Source organism: Pseudorca crassidens, chromosome 2, assembly GCF_039906515.1.
Source record: "Pseudorca crassidens isolate mPseCra1 chromosome 2, mPseCra1.hap1, whole genome shotgun sequence".
In the NCBI taxonomy this organism is placed as follows: Eukaryota; Metazoa; Chordata; class Mammalia; order Artiodactyla; family Delphinidae; genus Pseudorca; species Pseudorca crassidens.
In genome coordinates, this window is record NC_090297.1 from 127,595,484 (window position 1) to 127,614,779 (window position 19,296).

At 37.8% G+C, this 19,296-nt stretch overlaps 1 protein-coding gene across 9 annotated transcripts in view; it reads left to right on the plus strand.

The window, feature by feature from the left end:
* DNM3 (dynamin 3) overlaps nt 1–19,296 on the plus strand; it is a 570,760-nt gene that overhangs the window by 281,816 nt on the left and 269,648 nt on the right. For all 9 annotated transcript variants that reach the window (XM_067728647.1, XM_067728651.1, XM_067728648.1 and 6 more), the window contains one exon: nt 10,038–10,151. In XM_067728647.1, coding sequence (XP_067584748.1) covers nt 10,038–10,151 — 114 coding nt within the window. The remainder of the gene's footprint in view (nt 1–10,037; nt 10,152–19,296) is intronic.

Here is a 19,296-nt window from a genome sequence, read left to right on the forward strand (position 1 = left end):
ATGGGGGAGGGAATGGCCCTGGACTACACTCCTCTATTTATCCTTCTAGATCTACTGGTATGAGAAGTCACTTTCCTGTTCCACGAGTGGAATGAGTGAGGAAGCAACAGGAGGGCCTCTTCATCCCTCACCCCCTGACAGTATTCCTCAGCCTTCCTCCACTTTTTATTTCATTGAGTTTAATCATTAAGTTAGTGGTTAACTAGAGGTGCAGCTAGACCGCTTTGGGGGAAGAGATTAACAGTCTATCAGTCCTGCTCCTACCGTCTAGAAGCCTCTCCTCCAAAGCTAATCATGGCTCCTTTGGGCATCCTGCTAGGACCACTAGTGGATAGAGGGCTCTCAAATGGGTCAGAATAGTGCATCGATAAAATTCACTCCAAGGCTGGTTTGTTCCCCAGTCATGTTTCCTCCCTATTTTATTTCCTGTTTCAAATTACATGCAGCCATTTTGTTCCCCTAGCCTATCAGAGATTCTGCAATGATCACATGACATCATTAATATAGTCTAATACATTACACCCAGTAATAAAATGTCAAGAAAATAGATGTGTCCTCAATGTGACTATGAACCCCCTCATACTATGGAATTCTCAGAAATTAAAGTCCAAAGATTACATTTCCAAAGGAATTTGCAATGTCTAAGATACTTGTGGAACATCAAATTAAAGTCCTCCCCCAATTCTTACTTTCTGGGTTTCAGCCAAAGTGGTTCTCTTGTCCAGGTGGAGTTGGGGTTCTTTTAGCCGCTGTATACTCTGAGCTGGCCTCCATAAGAATGGGTTGTTCCTTCTGGGCTTTGGAAGTTGAAATAATCTCTTGTGTTCCTTACTTCATGAATAAAGAAAAGAGTGGGACACAAAAGATAATCCCAGCACCAGCTCCACAGCAACCAAATTTAATAAGACAAATAGACTCCCTAGTCTTTAGGCTACACTATGTTCCCAGACCCTTTTCCTAGATATAGCCACCTACTATAGCAAACATTCAGAGGTATGAATGAGAGAGGGTAGACAGAGCCTGGTTTTAGCCCTACCTGGCTGTCAAGCAGTTTTTTCTAGTTTGTGAACCTATAAATTTATTGGGGGAAATCTCTCCCTAAGAGGCTAATTTTGCCACTATGCACTTACCATAAAGGGGGAAAGCCATCCATCCATCCAGTCTTGGAGAAAAACACTTGAAACATTGCTATTGCAAAGTTTAGGACTTTGCAGCCATGGCAGCCCCAGTCACCAGGTCTTGTCTGAGTTACCTTCCTCTCCTGTGCAGCATATTCAAAACCTTGTAATTTTTACTTCCCTTTTGCTTTTGTGTTTCTCTTTCTGTCTCTTGTTACATCATTTCTTCATCTAGAAGCCTGGGCCTCCTAAGGAGACTTTCTCCTGCTTATATAATCCAGAGAGAGTTTGAAAACATGTGCTGGGGTGGGAGGTGGGATTGACTCTTGAGTCTGTCCGTAAGCAACACAAGTTAAGTATAGCTCTCCACAGTTCCCTTCTTGCCCTGATCCAGGGTAAAGTATGGCACTAAGGGCAGCTAATCTAACCCTTCCTACTTCCCACCTAATAAAATAAACCTAGAACCTCAAGAGTGCTCTGTGATATACATATGGACCTCAGTTGCCTTACAGTTTAAACATAGTAAATCTAATTTTCCCTCCTGAGGCCTATCAGGCCTGTATTTAGAAAGACTTTTCTCCCTATAGTTGAACTCTTGCCCCAGGCACACCTGTTTAGGAAAATCTCTGCCGGCCAAATTCAAGGATAAGCAGCCTATTTCCTGTGGATGCCTGTGCTCGCAAAGGTAGGTCCCTCCCAACCAGCTGAGTGACCTGCCTGGCCTGTGCCCTTGCTGAGCCTATGCAGCTCTGCAGATCCACCAACGTCAGCCCTGCGGCGTGTGAACTACCTTTATAGAAGCAGCTACTTACCTATGGTTAAAGCCTTTTGTAATCTACCAAGATCAAAATATCAAATAGTCTGTGGTTACAAACTCCACACACAGGCTGCAACAGTTAAAAGCCAGCTGCAAACCTGAGAAAAACTTGTATGGTCTACCATAAATAAGGCCAAGGTCAAAATGCCCTGCTCACAAAGTTCAAGGCCCAAAGCTTTGGCCACATTATAACTTTTCCACATGTACTGTTTTCTTCCCATAATTTGATTCCTTGTCTGTGTATTAATTTTATGATCCAGTGTGCTGGCCAGATGTTGAAGTCTGAATTTGTCCCTAACATACAGGTTTTGCCAAGCCTGAGAAGGCCTGACTTTTCATAGTGTGGAGGACCTAACTAGAACACATACTCTCTAGAATAGGCTTGCCTTTAAGAGGAGAGGCTGAGCTACTCCACTCTCCCTATTCCACTTTCAAAGTATCTATATCTGGCAAAAGAAGCTTGGGTGATATTTACAGCAATACATATTAAAAAACTGGTTTGCCTCAAGCCTTACAAGTAAGACATGGCCTTTCAGCTCTCAAGATCCCTTCCAGTCATATAATTATGCTCTTGTTTACTTGGACACTCAAAACAGAATTTGACATTCAAACACTAAGAAGCTGTAAATGGCTATTGTACTAAATGTTGATGGATTTATTTTGGGAATTTTAGATTTGAATATAAAATTAACATATCTTTCTCTATGAAGAGACTATAATCAATCACATTTGGCTTAACATTCTTTTCAAATTTTATTATTTAGTCTTTGCCTTCTCTTTCTCCCTACTTTCCTTTGTTTTGTTATATTAATTTCCCCTTAGTATTCTTTCTTTTTTATTTTTAAAATATTCATTTATTTATTTATTTGGCCGTGCTGGTTCTTAGTTGTGTCATGCAGGATCTTCGTTGCCGCGTGTGGGATGTTTGTTGCGGCATGTGGGGTCTTTAGCATGTGGGATCTAGTTCCCTGACCAGGGATCAAACCCTGGCCCCCCTGCATTGGGAGCGCAGAGTCTTAGCCACTGAACCACCAGGGAAGCCCCCCACCCCGCTTTAGTTTTGTTATCTCTTGTGTTCTGATCATTTTTCCTTAATGCTTGCCTTTTCTTATTTTGTTCCACTGTTTCTCCTTGATTTTGTGATTTCTCTCTCCCTCAGTTCTTCTGTGAAAAAGTACATTAGGAATTACTTTTTCTTAATTCTTATTTTGAGCTGTTTGTCATTGGGGAAAAAAGTCCATTTTTGGCAAATATGCTTCTTTTTTTCCCCCAGGAGGGATTGGGATTGGACCAGAGCTTCTTAAACTTTTTTATGACAGCTACTTGCTGACAGCTTTCAGTGCTGAACACACTTCCATGGATTCCTATGAAGGGATCTAGGCCATGTGTACTCACAGCACGGCAGCTGTAATCCTCTTTTTCTCTCCAAGTGAGAAAGCCTATTGCAATTAAAATGACTAATGTCATAGAATATAATAATCTCTTCTAATTACTTTTTATGTCAATTCTTTGCAAATTTCATTTTAACTGTTATTAGTAGCTCATAATTTCCATATAGCTTACTTGACTATATTCACTGGACTAAATGATATTTAATAAATATCTGTTTTGGCTATAACGTTCAATACTTCTAGAAATAGTGTTGCATCTTTGAGAGGTGAATCCAGTGGTGCCAATAAGATCAGGCAATTTATTGCTTCACATCCTCTTAAATTCCCCAAACTCTATTCTTGCCTTTATCTACATAGTAGCTGACATTTTTTTTTCTTGCATTTTCTGCCGCTCTATTAGCCCCCTCCTGGCCTCATTTCTCTGCCTGGCCTAGATTAAATGGATGATCACCCAAATTACTCTCTTGCCCCAAACCTTCAACATCTTTACACCCAGGTACTTAGGTCACTTGGGTCCAGAGCCCTGGATCAGTTCCCACTTACCTTCTCTTTTTCTATGTCGAGTGTGCAGAATGTTGCTAGAGGCAATAATGCAACTATGTTGATTGTGTCCCTGCAAGTTATGGACTTCATTCTTAGCTTCCAGCCATTATTTTTAAGACCTTATGTTTTTAGAGCAGTTTTAGGTTTACGACAAAATTGAGAGGCAGGTACAGAGATTCTTCATCTTCCCCCGCCCCGACACGTGCACAACCTCCCCTGTTATCAATATCACTCACCAGAGTGGTACATTTTTTTTAAAACCAAAGATGAACCTACATTGACACATCATAATCACCAAAGTCCATAGTTTACCTTAGGGTTCACTCTTGGTATTGTACATTCTTTAGGTTGGAAAAAAGTATAATGTATCCATATAATATCAGAGTATTTTCAGTACCCTAAAAATCCTATATGCTCTGCCTACTTATCTCTCCCTTTCCCTACCCCACCCTTGACAACTACTGATCTAAAGTCTCCATAGTTTTGCCTTTTCCAGAATGTCATATCGTTGGAATCACACAGAATGTAGGCTTTTCAGATTGGCTTCTTTCACTTAGTAATATGCATTTAAGATTCCACCATGTCTTTTTATGGCTTGATAGCTAATTTCTTTTTAGTGCTGAATAATATTCCATTATCTGGATGAACCATGGTTTACTTATCCATTCATCTACTGAAGGACATCTCAGTTGCTACCAAGTTTTGGAAATTATGAATGAAGCTGTTATAAACATGCATATATGTACCTAAGTTTTCAGCTCCTTTAGGTGAATACCAAGGATTGTGATTGTGAATACCAAGGATAACATGGGAAGTGTACATTTAGTTTTGTAAGGAAGCACCAAACTGTCTTCCAAAGTGTTTGTGCCATTTTGCATTCCCACCAGCAATGTATATAAGTTCCTGCTGTTCTACATCCTCACTAGCATTTGGTGTTGTTAGTGTTTCAGATTTTGGCCATTCTAATAGGTGTGTAGTGGTATCTCATAGTTTTAGTTTTCATTTCCCTGATGACGTGATATTGAGCATCTTTTCATATGCTTATTTGCTATCTGTGTATCTTTGGTGAGGTGTGTTATAGTCTTTGGCCCATTTTTTAATTGGGTTGTTTGTTTTCTCACTATTGAGTTTTAAGAGTTCTTTGTATGTTTGGATAACAGTCCTTTATCAATTATGTCTTTTGCAAGTATTTTCCCTTAATCTGTGGCTTGTCTTCTAATTCTCTTGATACTGTCTCTTACAGAGCAGATGTTTTTAATTTTAATGGAGTTCAGATTACTAATTATTTCTTTCATAGATTGTGTCTTTGGTATTGTATCTAGAGAGGCGTCATCATACCCAGGGTCATCTAGATTTTCTCCTATATTATCTTCTAGGAGTTTTTAGTGTTGTGTTTTGTCAACCTTTTTTTTTTTTTTTTTTTTTACTAATTCCAGTTATGTTGTCTCATTCAATTACTGATTGTCCCAGTGCTTAACACTATCCTCAAACCTTCTTTGATTGTCCCAGTGCTTAACACTATCCTCAAACCTTCTTTCCAACTTCTCAGCCTCACTCTCCTGCAGATAATTATCTATTCTCTTATCCAGTGAAATGGAAAGGTCAACTATAACCTTTCTAAACTTTCTACCCTTTTCCATTCAGAGAACCTACATCTACCCTCATTCTTCCAACCTCCCAGGCTCACATTCCTGTTCAAAGACAGCCCCCTCCCTGTGCTCTTCATCTCATTCATTTCCATCTTCGTTGTCCTTGTATCATTTTTCTATATCACCAACCTCTTACTCTGTACTATTATTAGTTCTCCTCAAGCAATAAATATGCTTGATTCTTGCCTATACTAAAAAAAAAAAAAAAAAAAAAAATCCCCAAACCAAAAAACAACAGCAGCAGCAGCAGCAACAAAAGCAATGACAAAAGCACCTCTTTTGACCCTGTGTCTCTTCTGGTTTCAACTGGCTTTCATCCTCCTCTGTAAAGAGCTCTCTTTAGTCATTGTCTCCATTTTTCACTTCCCATTCACTTTTCAACCCAGTGAAGTCTGACTTATCCCACCACCTCACTTCAACTTGCATAGCTAAAGACACTATGATGTCTGCATTGCACTTTATATGTCCCTTTCTGTGCTGAATCTGACACTCCCAATGGCACATTCCTTGAAATTCCCCTTGCCTTTGGCTTCCATAACCTCACTGCTCTTATTTTTCTGACATTCCTGACCACCTCTTAAAAGTTGGTCTTTTCCCCAGGATTTCCACTGTGAGCCACTGCTTTTTCACACAGTTTTAACTGCCACCTATGTATATAGGCTGATGACTTGCAAGTCTGCATGTCCAGTCCTAACATTTCCATTTTGCTTCAGAGGTCAGGTCACGTCTATGTATGTCTCCCACAGGTACCTCAGATTCAACATGGCCTTGGCTGAATTCATCATCAACTCCCCTACTTCTAAAACTTGATTCTCTTTCTCTGTTCCTTCTGATTTGGTAGCCCCATGAGTTTCAGAATCATTCTAGAACAGCACAATGTCCAATAAAAATAAAATGTAAGCCACATGTGTAATATAAAAATTTTCTGGTAACCACATTAAAAAATAAAATGAGTCAAGTGAAATGAATATTAAGAATAGATTTTATTTAACCCAATATATCTAAAATATTATCATTTTAAAACATTTAATAGGGCTTCCCTGGTGGCGCAGTGGTTGAGAGTCCGCCTGCTGATGCAGGGGACACAGGTTCATGCCCCGGTCCGGGAAGATCCCACATGCCGCGGAATGGCTAGGCCTGTGAGCCATGGCTGCTAAGCCTGTGCGTCCGGAGCCTGTGCTCTGCAACGGGAGAGGCCACAACAGTGAGAGGCCCGCATACTGCAAAAAAAGAAAAAAACCCAACCATTTAATAGATATTTTACATTTCTTTTGTACCAAGTTTTCAAAATCCAGTGTGCATTTTACACTTACCACACATCAGAGTTTAAACTACTTACTAGGGCTCAATAACCATATGTGGCTAGTGGCTACTGTACAATGCAGTTCTAGTCTTTACTTTCACTAATCTCCCTTTCATCCAGTCATAAGTCCTATTGATTTTGTCTCCTAGGTGTTTCTCCAGTAGGTTTATTTATTTTCATGCTTTCTGCTCGTGGCTTTACTTCACACCTTGTTCATGTCTCACTTGGTTTATTGCAATAGCTTACATAACCTAGTTTGTCTCAGGGAGCATGCAAAATTCGCTGGAATGCAGGAGGATATAGTAGAACATCTACATACATATTTTATCTAGAAAATAAGGAAACAGTTAAGATTTATTAGTATTGAATATATATATATATATATTGATGCCAGTGCCCTCGCTTTGTATCACAGAGAAGTCAATAATAAAATTATAAATGTAACAAATAAAATACATTTCCCCCACAAAATAAAAAACGTAAAATATTTACTTCATCTTCATATAATACTTTAGAATTTCTTTGGGTATTTCTATAGATGTACACAGTTTAGTAATACATTGGTCATATCTACTTAATAAATTTACATGTGTACTTGAAATTTATTTTGGTACTGCCAAATTTTATCACTAAAATTGGTGGTCTATTGAACTGGGTCGACTCTGGCTTTACCCCGCTTGCCTCTCCAGTCTCAATTTCTTCATCCCACCTCACATTTTCTGCATGAAGTAGCTCTTTCATATTTTGTTCTTGTTTGTCCTTCTTCATGGAAAACAAATAAATAGGCAAACGAGCTACTTCCTGACCTAACTCTAATTCTCTGCCAGGTTCTTTCAAGCTATCATGTCTCCAAGGAAAGCCTATTAACATTACCTAAGTTGTGTCCAGTCCTCCTTCTCTTGTTAAGGATACCTCTCTTACTACACTGTTATGTTGAAATTGTCTCCTTATGCATCTTCATTCCCTACAAAACTAAAATTCTTGAGGACAGGGGTGTGGCATCATCATGCTTTTTCATCTTGACATATGATAGGTTCTTAACAAATGTTTGTTGAACTAAATTCATGGCTCTCCTTGATGAAAGCCAGCCTGTTCTATCAATGGGTGAAATAGTGATTTTCTTATTGCAATTTGTGGAGTATCTGGAAGACTTCTTCTTTGTCCAAAAGATGCCTGATAGAATGAAATAGTAAATACACTTTCATTAAGTACTATAATTAATATGCTATTTGTAAGCCCTGGTAGTGTGGGTAACAATCCTATTGGGAAATAACCAGTTCCTTCTTACTAAAAAATTAAATGAGATTATTTGCTCTAAGACGAATGAAGTTTTGATTGTATGTATACATGCAACGGCTTTCAAACTTCAGTATGAATAAGAATCACTTTGGGAAATGTTAAAATGTAGATTCCTGGGTTTCATATGCACATATTCTGATTCCTTTGGACTTATAGGTATCCCAAGAATCTGTACTGTTAGAAAGCATCCCAATGGTTATTTATTATAACCATTTTATTTTATTAGCTGGTAGAAACCATACTTTGAGAAGTATTGTTTCCTTCTTTCTGAAGCAGAGGGTTAAGAAGGAGTTGAGTTTGAACAATGGAGAGAACTGCCTTAATCTGGGCCTGAATGGGTTTCTACCTGGAGGTCTGTAAAAGTTAAAGAGTTAAAAAGGAAAATGGACGATGCTGGGAGATACTGAAACAGGGAATCAAGGGTGACAGAGACTAGGATTGTGGAAAGAGGCTTGGAAGATCAATAATGACCTTGGCTTACTTCACAATGTTCCCTAGGATTGACTTTCTTCAACTAGAAAGCTGAAAAATAAAATATAAATATAAACATAAAATCTGATTATTATTAGGTTATTTTCATTTTCCTTTAGGAAGTGACACTCAGTCATTCAATAAGTAATTTAAAAAAAATATTTCAGAATGTTTAGGATAATGGACATTGTAGGTATAGGGTGATTTTTGACATTTAGAACAATATACAATTCCATATACATTTCATTTCTATGACAACAAAAATTATCTAACATAGAGGAGATGGTAAACTATGCCATATGGAAAACAGAATTTAACTTCATAAAAGCTGTGAGAAAAAACAGATTTTCACTTAAATGCCATTTATAGGTAATTTCTTTCCAAGTTGTTAATGTTTAAAAATTTAAATGCCGTTTAAATATTTTTATGAAGACTCTATGTATTTCTTAGCTTGGCAAATAACAACCAGAGGTAGATGGATAAACCTAGACCATTAAAAACCTCCAAACTTTTATTTTAGCTTATTGTTTCAGCTTTCTCCCCCATTCAGCTTATTGAGAGCTGTTAACAAGGAACTAATTGGTTGGCTTGTTTTTTCTTTTCACCATTTGGTGGCCAGTCTCTGGTAGAAATCCTAACGAGATGCAAACCAGGCAAACAAATGGGCCAGTGGGCTGGAAGGGGATAAGAGACAGTGGGCATGGAGAGTCTATTGTTGTTTGTCCAGTCAACTAAATATCTTTTAATTGTAGCAGCACTGCCATAAATAGGCCTGGCACAAGCCTATTAGTCTGCCTTATTTATTAGCCTGCCTGTTTCAGTCTCTCTGCTTCCACCATCCATACAAGTCTGTGATTCTGATTTTTGTTCATTTGATGGGAGAGACTTCCCTCTGCTTATCTGTGCTTTTGGAAGATATATTATTTTGTTTTTTTTTTAAAATAAATTTATTTATTTATTTTTGGCTGCATTTGGTCTTCGTTGCTGTGCGTGGGCTTTCTTTTTAGTTGCAGCGAGCGGGAGATACTCTTCGTTGCAGTGTGCAGGCCTCTCATTAAGGTGGCTTCTCTTGTTGCGGAGCACAGGCTCTAGGTGCGCGGGCTTCAGTAGTTGTGACACGTGGTCTCAGTAGTTGTGGCTCTCCGGCTCTAGAGCGCAGGCTTAGTAGTTGTGGTACGTGGGCTTAGCTGCTCCGTGACATGTGGGATCTTCCCGGACCAGGGCTTGAACCTGTGTCCCCTGCATTGGCAGGCAGATTCTTAACCACTGCGCCACCAGGGAACCATGAAGATATATTATTCTGAATAGTTTAATAGAAGGTGAGCTTTGAGGGAACAATGCTATTCTTATTGTAACTTGTATCTTGTTTTTAACTTAGTGCAAACGTGCATTCCCCATGGGCTCATGTTAAATTAAATGTCTCTGCTGATCTGTGCTCTCTTGAAGGTGATTCGCAAGGGATGGCTAACCATCAGCAACATTGGCATCATGAAAGGAGGCTCCAAGGGATACTGGTTCGTCCTTACTGCTGAAAGCTTATCCTGGTACAAAGATGATGAGGTGAGCCACAGAAGTGACAGAATTTTTAAAATTAAAATGTTTCTCTTTCAAATTAATTGATAGTATTGTGATATACAATTTTAAGGCACCAGTGGTTTTTTTTCAGTAAGACTTAGCTTGGGATGTTTGAAGAAGCACTGTTTTTTCCTCATAGATTTAAAATTTTACGATAGTCCCCTCAAATATCTTTTATTTGTAGTCACATTTATTTCCCTGAAGAAATGGAGTTAGGGATCCTTCTTTGTAATAATGGCAAGGTAGTGATATAGTGAAAGCGATTTTCATTCAATAATGTGTTGAAAATACTCAAGATAATAGAGCATCATAAGAGCAAAGTTAATAGCAGTGATGCAGAGTTAATAAAGCATTTTGGAATTGTTGCTGTGACATCTGTCTCAAATGACAGGCTTTTGAAAATGTCCAAATCACTAGTCTTCAAGTGAGTACTAGATAATTGTTTATACAAATTTTTTCTTTGAGAATTTGATATCTATGTAAAAGCATGAATTATGATAATTATGGTGTTCTGGTTCATGTTAGATGTTAATAATATTGGGCCTGTGACTTATTACTCATTTAAGTCTGATAGAAAAGCACACACAAAAAAATCAGTCTTACAGAGCCATTAAAGTGCTATAAAGTGATACTGGTAAATTTGGGAGGGCATGGATGGAAATTAAGCAGTGTTTTGGAAATTTTAATAGCTCTGGTCTGACTTGAGAAATTTGGGGGGCTTATAATGCAGCATGCAAACATTGGATAAGAATACTCTGTGATAGCAAAACTATATACAGGTGAGATTGTGTCAGTTGTATTTGGTTATAAAAGGCACGCGTTTCAGAGTTAAAAGTCCTTCCGCTCTTGGCTTGATATCTTCTGAAAGCACTGCAAGGTGCTTTTGTAAATTGTTGGAGGAAAAACTTCATGTCCTATGTAGTTCTTTCTTTTTCCTAAATGCTTTGTGCAAATAATGTGTTTAATAAATATCAGATGATCAGTTGATGGGCACTAAATTTTCTGCAGTAAAGGAAATCAGATCTTATAGAAAAGTCCAAAGAAAATTTCTACTCAAAAGCTTTATTTCAAATTTTTGTCACATATTTTAATGACTTCAGTCAAACGTGGAATTGGTTGTTGTGAGTCTGAGGATTAGCATTGGTTTCTTTCCTGTGCTGGCTGCTTAGATCTCTCTCTCATTCTGTGGAAGCTCCAGTGTTTAAAGGCAACAGCCTCAGGAGCTCTGAGATGCCTTTCTAGATATAAACATCAGTAATTACATAATCTTCTTTTGTATTCAGTTGCCCTACTAGATCTTCTCTTAGATGCATTTTGTTTACAAGTATTTGTTTACCAGTGTTCACAAGTAGGTGATCATGTATGTACACTTAAATACATATTGGTCTATGGGCCATTCTCAGTTATTCTAGGCAAAGCAAAAGATTTTGCTGAGGAATCATGTTAGTAATAGCTAGTGTTTTATATTTATTAATTAAGGCATTTAATCCACATTACAACCATAAGGATAGGTACTATTATTATCCCCATTTTTCAGGTGAGTAAATGAAGAAAAAACACAACCTTTCAAAAAGTCATTTCTATAGGACTCAGTTTTCCTTATGGTAGAACACTTGGTGTTGGTGAGGATAACTAACTTGCCAAGGTCTCATAGCTACTTGGTAGCAAAGCAGAAATTTGAACACACGCTGTCTGGCTCCAGAGCTTAGGACTTCAACCACAAATGGAGGCAAGAATCTCCGAGGTGCTGGAGTTTTCCAAGTCAACCTCATCCCACAGAGGATTTATTAAGATGAGTACCAGGCATCCCAGCATTGACCTCTCCCTGAGTGTTAGTATCAGGGGCCCTGAAGACTCTGGGATTAGCCACTGCTGTCGGAGTATGGCTTTAGGGTTTCTGAAACAAGCCTGTTGGAAGGCACATGATGCTCCCTGTAGGGAAGGAAGAGGCTTTGAGAGCTTGGTGAGCTCATGGTCACCAGTCAGCCCTTTCTCTCTGCTATAAATTCAGAAAAAATTTTTACAAAATCTCTGCTGCTGAAGCTCCCTCATGAGCACTTGGTTACCATAGATAGAAAATACATGTGTGCAGTTATAATATTAACCAAGTGCCAGAGAACATTTTATTAAAGGTATGTGTGTGGAAGGTGGTGGGCTGTGTGTGTGTGTTGGGTGGGAAGGGTAGGTCATAATGACCCTTAAAATAGATTGGACTGATTTAGATGAAAAAAGTTTAGAAAAGGGTTGTTTTCTTAGTTTAGATCATTTTAAGAAAGGGAAAACGACAGATGAGGATGCTGCTCTATGGAGCTAACAAGTAGGCTAACAACAATACAATATCGGATAGTAAGTGCCCTGAAGAAAATAGGTCAGTGAGCTAAAAACTGACGGGGGAGGGACTTTTAGATTGAGTGTTTGCGAAGAAGTAACATTGGAGCAGAGACTGGAATGACGAACTGTGTAGAAGATTATGTTGAAGAACATTCCAGGGTGGCAGTGGGCAGGAAGCTTATGGCTGAGGTGGAGGAGGAGAAGGAGAGAGAAGTAGGAAATATAGAATCAGAGGTACCTTGTCAGGCCAATGATTTGGATTTTATTCCAAGGATAATTGAAAACCATTGGCCTGTGTCAATAGGATGTGACCTGATTGGATTTACGTTTTAGAAGGATCAGTCTGGCTGCTGGGTTGGTCATGATTTGTGGGATGGAATGTGTGTGTGGATGGAGTTGGGGTGGCAAGAATAGAAGAAGGGAGACCAGCTAGCAGACTGTATCAGTGGTTCAGGCAAGAGAAGATGGTGGCTTGTACTGGCTGGAGAGGAGAGCTCAAGTTCAGGGTAAAGCAAACTGATGGGCCACATACAGCTACACTGTAGTTATTAGCTACTGTTTCTCATGAAAAACTCTGCTCAAGAAACCAGATAGGAAATTTTCCGAATAGTATTGCCTGACTCATGACCCCTGTCTTCAAAGTATGTGTCAGTGGGGCAGAGCCTTTTCTCCCTGAAGCCATCCTCATTCATCCCCACCTTACCACCCCTTGGTAACCACCACTCTGGTTCACCATCCTGCTCCATTTCTATTGCCAGCACTTCCTACCACCACAGACCACCTCTGAGCCTGTGGGCAGGGCAGAAGGGAGGGGTCAGCACTGTTCCTTGCTCTTTACCAGTATTCAACTAATAGTTATTAGCGTCTGCTGGGAGCCAAGGCTGGAAGGGAGGGTATGGGGAAAGGAGGTCAGAAGAAATGTCAGGAGGGTGGGGCTTAGAGGTAGTGAATTTTCTTTGGCCCCTTGAATTTGTACCCTGAATACCCATCCTTTATTAGCAGTGTTTTAAATGATGCTTAGATTTCATACATGCCTTGCTGTCATAGTTTAACTATGCTTCTGGATATGGATTAAAGATGCTTCTGTGGGCAACCTTGAAAACCCCAAATTTACAATTTTCCTTTGTGAAAATAAGCATGAGTCCTTACCCAACTTTTGGAGTCAGTTTGTTGGTAAGTTGAGTGCTTGTACTTTGTTCCCATGGTATCTGTCACATCAGCATCTACACACTTTGGAAATCCTGTTACATAGCAATTTATCTCTCTTAGTCAAGCAAGTGTGACACCATAAATATTATTAGGTTAGTTATAGATTTATCATTTATTTAATAATTTATATTCAGATTTTCATAGAGAATTGTTATTTGTTTCTATGTTCTTTCATCTTCCTGCTTTCTTGTGTAATTAGACTGGTATGTTTTCATTACAATCTAATTGGCTGTTGAATAAATAGCATATTATGGCACATGAATAGATATGGTTTTATTTAACTTTTGACAGGTTTGTAATAAATATAAATGACTTATGAAATGTATTTGTGATTAAAGAACAATGGTTCAGACTGTTTTCAAGATGCGATTAATTGAACAAAAGACCCTGTAGACCATATGCTTGGTGCAATGAAAAGGGTGAGGTGCTGGAGGATGTGAATTTGCTACGACTAACTGCCAGTGTTGGAACAAGTCAGACTTCTCTGAGCCTCAGTTTTAGCTTATCAAATGGGGACTGTTGCTGACCAAATCACCTCAAAGGGAGTTTGTAGGACTCTAAGAAATCGTATATTAACAAGTGCATTTATAATCTTTTAGGCGTCACATTTATATATTTATTCTTGTCGTCTCAAGTAATACTATGCCCTCCTACAATAATGTCATTCTTTCACTCACATGTCTTCTAATTTCCAATTTGGTCATTTCATTTCGTGAGATAGGATGTATGGGATCTGGGATTTTTCAGCAGACAATGGTAAGATTCAGGCAGTAAAATGGAACTCAGATCCTGTTCCTTCAGTGGGACTTTTCTATGCTGCCTCCTCACCAGCCTATGGGTTAGAGATGATAATATCAAACTATGTGATTTCCTATCCAAACTGGCAGAGGCAATAGCATGATAACCCTGTGTAATAATTTTAAGCTAGATTTGGCATGATGGTAATAATAGGTCCCCATCATTTTTCCTGCTTTCTCCCCATCCTTAATATAACTATCCTCCCTACCCTTAAATCTTAGATGGGTTCGTGAACACGCTCAGACATCTGTGGACCTCATGTTTTGAACCATTATTCTACATTACAGTAATGTTATCTGTAATGTTACTGACAGATGATCTTAATGGAAAGGTTTCCACCTGTGTCCCAGGCAGTGTTATTTCAATGTGTTATCTTCAGAGAATCTATATAATACAAAGTGGTTATGGAAAACATAATTAATCTATGTACTTGACTATATGTTATCCTTTAGCATTACTCAAAAATTGGGGCTTTCTGCAACACGAAAATAAATAGACCATCTTGTACGTGGTTAGATAGTTTATAACTAATCACCAAGGGGATTTACCCAAACCTGGCTGTCCTTCCAAATCATACTCCAGTACCCCAGACTCTGAAATTCTGTACAAAAGTGGCTCTGAATGCATTTCTAGGGGTTGCATAGACCTCTTCCTGGGTCCATCCTCTCCAGAGCATTCTGTCATTGTGCATACCCCAAGTCAAGGGGGAACTGTTTATGGGGGTGAGGACAGAGCTTGGACATGCAGGATTGTGTGTCCACATATATCCCTTGGGATCTTGGATGAATGATACTCAGCTCCTTTGATTTCTATCAAAATAATAATATAAACATATTTGTAGTACTTATATTTACTAAGGATTTGAGGAAGAAATACAGCAATTCAAACAACCTCAAATAGCATATTAGATAACCCTCTGCACAGCAGTTTTTAACTAGTGGGCACTGGGTGTGTCACTGGCAGCTCTAGCCATGTGCTGGCCCAGCCCAAGGAAAGTACATAGGCTTCTCTCTTTCTCTTCCCCTTCACATCTCTCCCCTCAGTGCTGTCAGTCTGGATTGCCCCAAACTCAAGGTGTTTACTCATTCTTTTATGTACATCCACTCAGCTCTTCTTAGCATCTAGTCCAGCCTTCATTTCAGGCTCACCTTTGTATATCCAAATTAGTCAAAATGCTCAACCAAGCCAAATGGACTTTCAGTTAACAAGATGCTCCCTAGTTCTAAAGTAATTGTGGTTGTAAAAAATATCTCTGTTATTCATCCTACCTGCTTAAGCTCATGAAGGCCAGCTTTCAATCTGAATGATGATCTTGATGAAGATCATCATGATAATGGTTAACATTTATTATTTATAATAAAGTTTATCAGGCACTGAACTAAGTCAGTACTTTATTTACATTCTCCATTTTAGAAATGAAGATTGAGACTCAAAGAGACTAATTCAGCCAGCTACTAAGTATCCGTGCTGTGCTCTTAATCACCTGAACATTTCCCAACAAATATATTCTGAGCACTTGTTATGTACCAGACACTATCCTAATCACTAAGGATAAAGTGGTTAGCAAAGTACCCACCCTTATGAAGGATATTTTCTGATAAAGAAAACATAAACAATCATGAACAACTATGAGATTCAGATTACAAACTGAATAAGATAAATCCAATGATGTGTTTGACTTAAGGAGTATCTGGGATGGTAATCACAGCATGGGGGACATTAAACTGAGTGGTCAGAGAAAGTTTGTGTTAATGCCTAAGGCAAGATAGAGCCTGATGAATGTAAGAAACTGAACTTAGGCCACTGTGACTGGAACAAATAGAGAAAAGGACTCTATAAAGATTAAGGATTTTGATCCAAAGAATGATGAGAAGACTTTGAAGTTTTTAAGCTGAAGAGTCACATAATAGGATTTGAAAGTTTTATAGATCTTTGTGATTGCTTTGTAGAGACTGGATTGGAGGAGGACAAACTGAATTGGGGAGTTGTAGAAAGCTATTGCTGTGGTATACATAAGAGATAATGGTAGCTTGGGCTGGATGGGTTGAGGGAAATTGATAGAAATGGATGAATTTAAGAGATTTTTTAAAAAGGAGAAAATTGACAAAACTCATCACACGTGTTAAGTATTGGTTGAATGCTTTTAAGTTCCTGCTGAACTGTAAGCTTCTTGAGCCCAGGAGCCACTGTCTTGTTCCACGTTCTACCACCAGTAGACATGGCTCTGAGAGGTGACGCTAAGTAAATATTGGCCAAGTGAAGATGTGATTGAGCAAATAAATAATTAAGTGCAGCATAGTAATTCATCATGTCCTGGTATCACAAGTGGCTAAACCAAATTATTGAATTACAGGGTAAAATTACCCTTAGATGTAGATTGTCTTAAAATTTTCTTAAGTTTCATGATTGAAGGTTAATGGATTTTTTTTCCCTCTGACTATATGACTTCCTGGATTGAAGATAATTTAAGCAGAAAATAAATTTCCCAGTGTCATTTTCATACATTATAAATATATTTTGCACAGTTCTTTTTTTTTTACATCTTTATTGGAGTATAATTGCTTTACAATGTTGTGTTAGTTTCTGCTATATAACAAAGTGAATCAGTTATATGTATACATGTATCCCCAATCCCCTCCCTCTTGAGCCTCCCTCCCACCCCTCTAAGTGGTCACAAAGCACAAGCTGATCTCCCTGTTGCACAGTTCTTTGGAGGGATTTAGAAAAGGGCAAGGCATTGGAATAAAATAGAAACTATCATTTCAAAAAGATTGTGGATTTAGATAGCTCTACATTAATCTTTAAAATCAGATTTGAAAAAAAAATGTGATGGCTTTTATTTAAATTATTCCAAAATACAAAATTTAAAAGAATAGAATATTCTGATTCAAGGAGAAAAGAGTCTTATTTTTCTTAGTATCAATGAGAAATGTGTAAATGGTAGTTGAAATCTCTGAAAAAAAAGGGATTGCTAGTTTATGAACAATGATAGTACATAGCCAATATTTATTCCATTTAGGTAGTCCAACATGAAGATTAAAATCATAATGGAATACTCCTAGGAAAGTAGGGTAATTCAACAGAAGCATTTCCAGTGGAAATGTACTAACCTTACAGTATTGAAGAAAATCCAAAATCTGCATTGAAATAAGGACATTCTTTGGACTCAAAAAATTACAGGCCTCATTTTTGTGGGTTGATGTGTTTGGAAAGCTTGATAAGGAGATTATATAATTCCCTTATAGGGATATTTACTTAGTATTGTTTTTATTATGTAACTGTAACAGATGACACATGTAACTTTGGTAATAGGAAACGAAGTGACAGCTATGTCCCTGGATGGTGAAAGTTGTGAGACGGAGAAGTTATAGAAATCTTCAGCTCCTTCCATTTGCACTTAGACTTTCAAGATTCTGTTTCCTGTTAGGTCCGCATGCTCCCTGTGATGAGGTCAGGATTGACCCTGTGAACACTAGTCACACTCCTTGCTGAGTTGTTTTAGTTAGCCAAAATTTAGATATTTTTTATTTTAAAAAAGTCTCAATAAATATTAAACTTTAAAACATTTATGTTACTTTAAATTCTTCATGATCATAGTTGTGCATGTGCTTTTTCATATACATAAGCTATCTTGTGTTATGCTTTTTAATGTGGGATTATTTCATGTAAACATTTCCAAGTTCTAGAATTATGCAAAGATTTATACTTTTGAAAAACATATTCAACAAACCATAATGGTAAATGCTATTTCAAATTTATTAAAAATACTTATAAACCCACACCCATTCCCTCATATGTATTATTTGTTGTACTCAGAAGTTTATATTGGAAGAAAAATATTACCCTTTATATTACCGTTTCCTGGAAGAGTAAAATTTTTAAATGTACCTCATTTAATGAATTTATATATATATATATATATATATATATATATATATATATGACATTCTTTCAAGCTAAGTAAAAAGAATGTAATACCAATATGTTAACCTCATGTTTTAAGGGAAAATTATTTGAAACGTCATCCTGGAGTGGTTCACTACAGGATGACTGCGCTGGCCTGGCCTCCTTAGCTTTCCCTTTGGAGCTTGGTGTAATGGAACAGTCTCCTTTATGTTATGACCCAGCTATCGTGTCAGCCAGAGAGCTCTCAAGCACTGTCCTGGCACTGCCTTGCCGGGTCCAATAGGATGATCCATATGCGGACTCCTGTCGGAGGCATTTGCTACAGGTTGTATAAAGCATTTACAACTGGGTGATTTTATGCAAATATTGTGAGACATTTTTATATTGTCTTCCTGTTTATATTTTACATTTTGTGAACTATTGTTCAGGACTTTATTTGCTAGTCATGGGACTCTTCTTTAAGGTAAAAACCTTCATTTCATAATGTGTTTTGCAGTAGCATGTTTTAGCAGATGACATATTTCCTTAGGCCAGATTGTAAATGCAAGAATTTAGCCTTAATCATATTTTTACTTATTAGTTTTACCCAATCACTGTTTTTGTTTTTGTTGTTGTTTTTAAGAAACTATGGTGTCAGGTTTGGTAAAATATCAAATAATAATAAAAATTTTGAACCTCGGGGAGTTTTTATCCTTATGACTAAATCTTTCATTTTAAAAATGAAATATCTGAATAAAAATGATTTGCTTTAATCCAAAATATACACTTGAAATGTTTAGTTAGATTTAAAAAAGCAAAAATTTTGGGTAGCCTTGTGCAATATATTTTAAAGTTTGACCAGAATCTTTCTAAGAAAGATGAAAATTAATTTTAAATACTGAAGTTG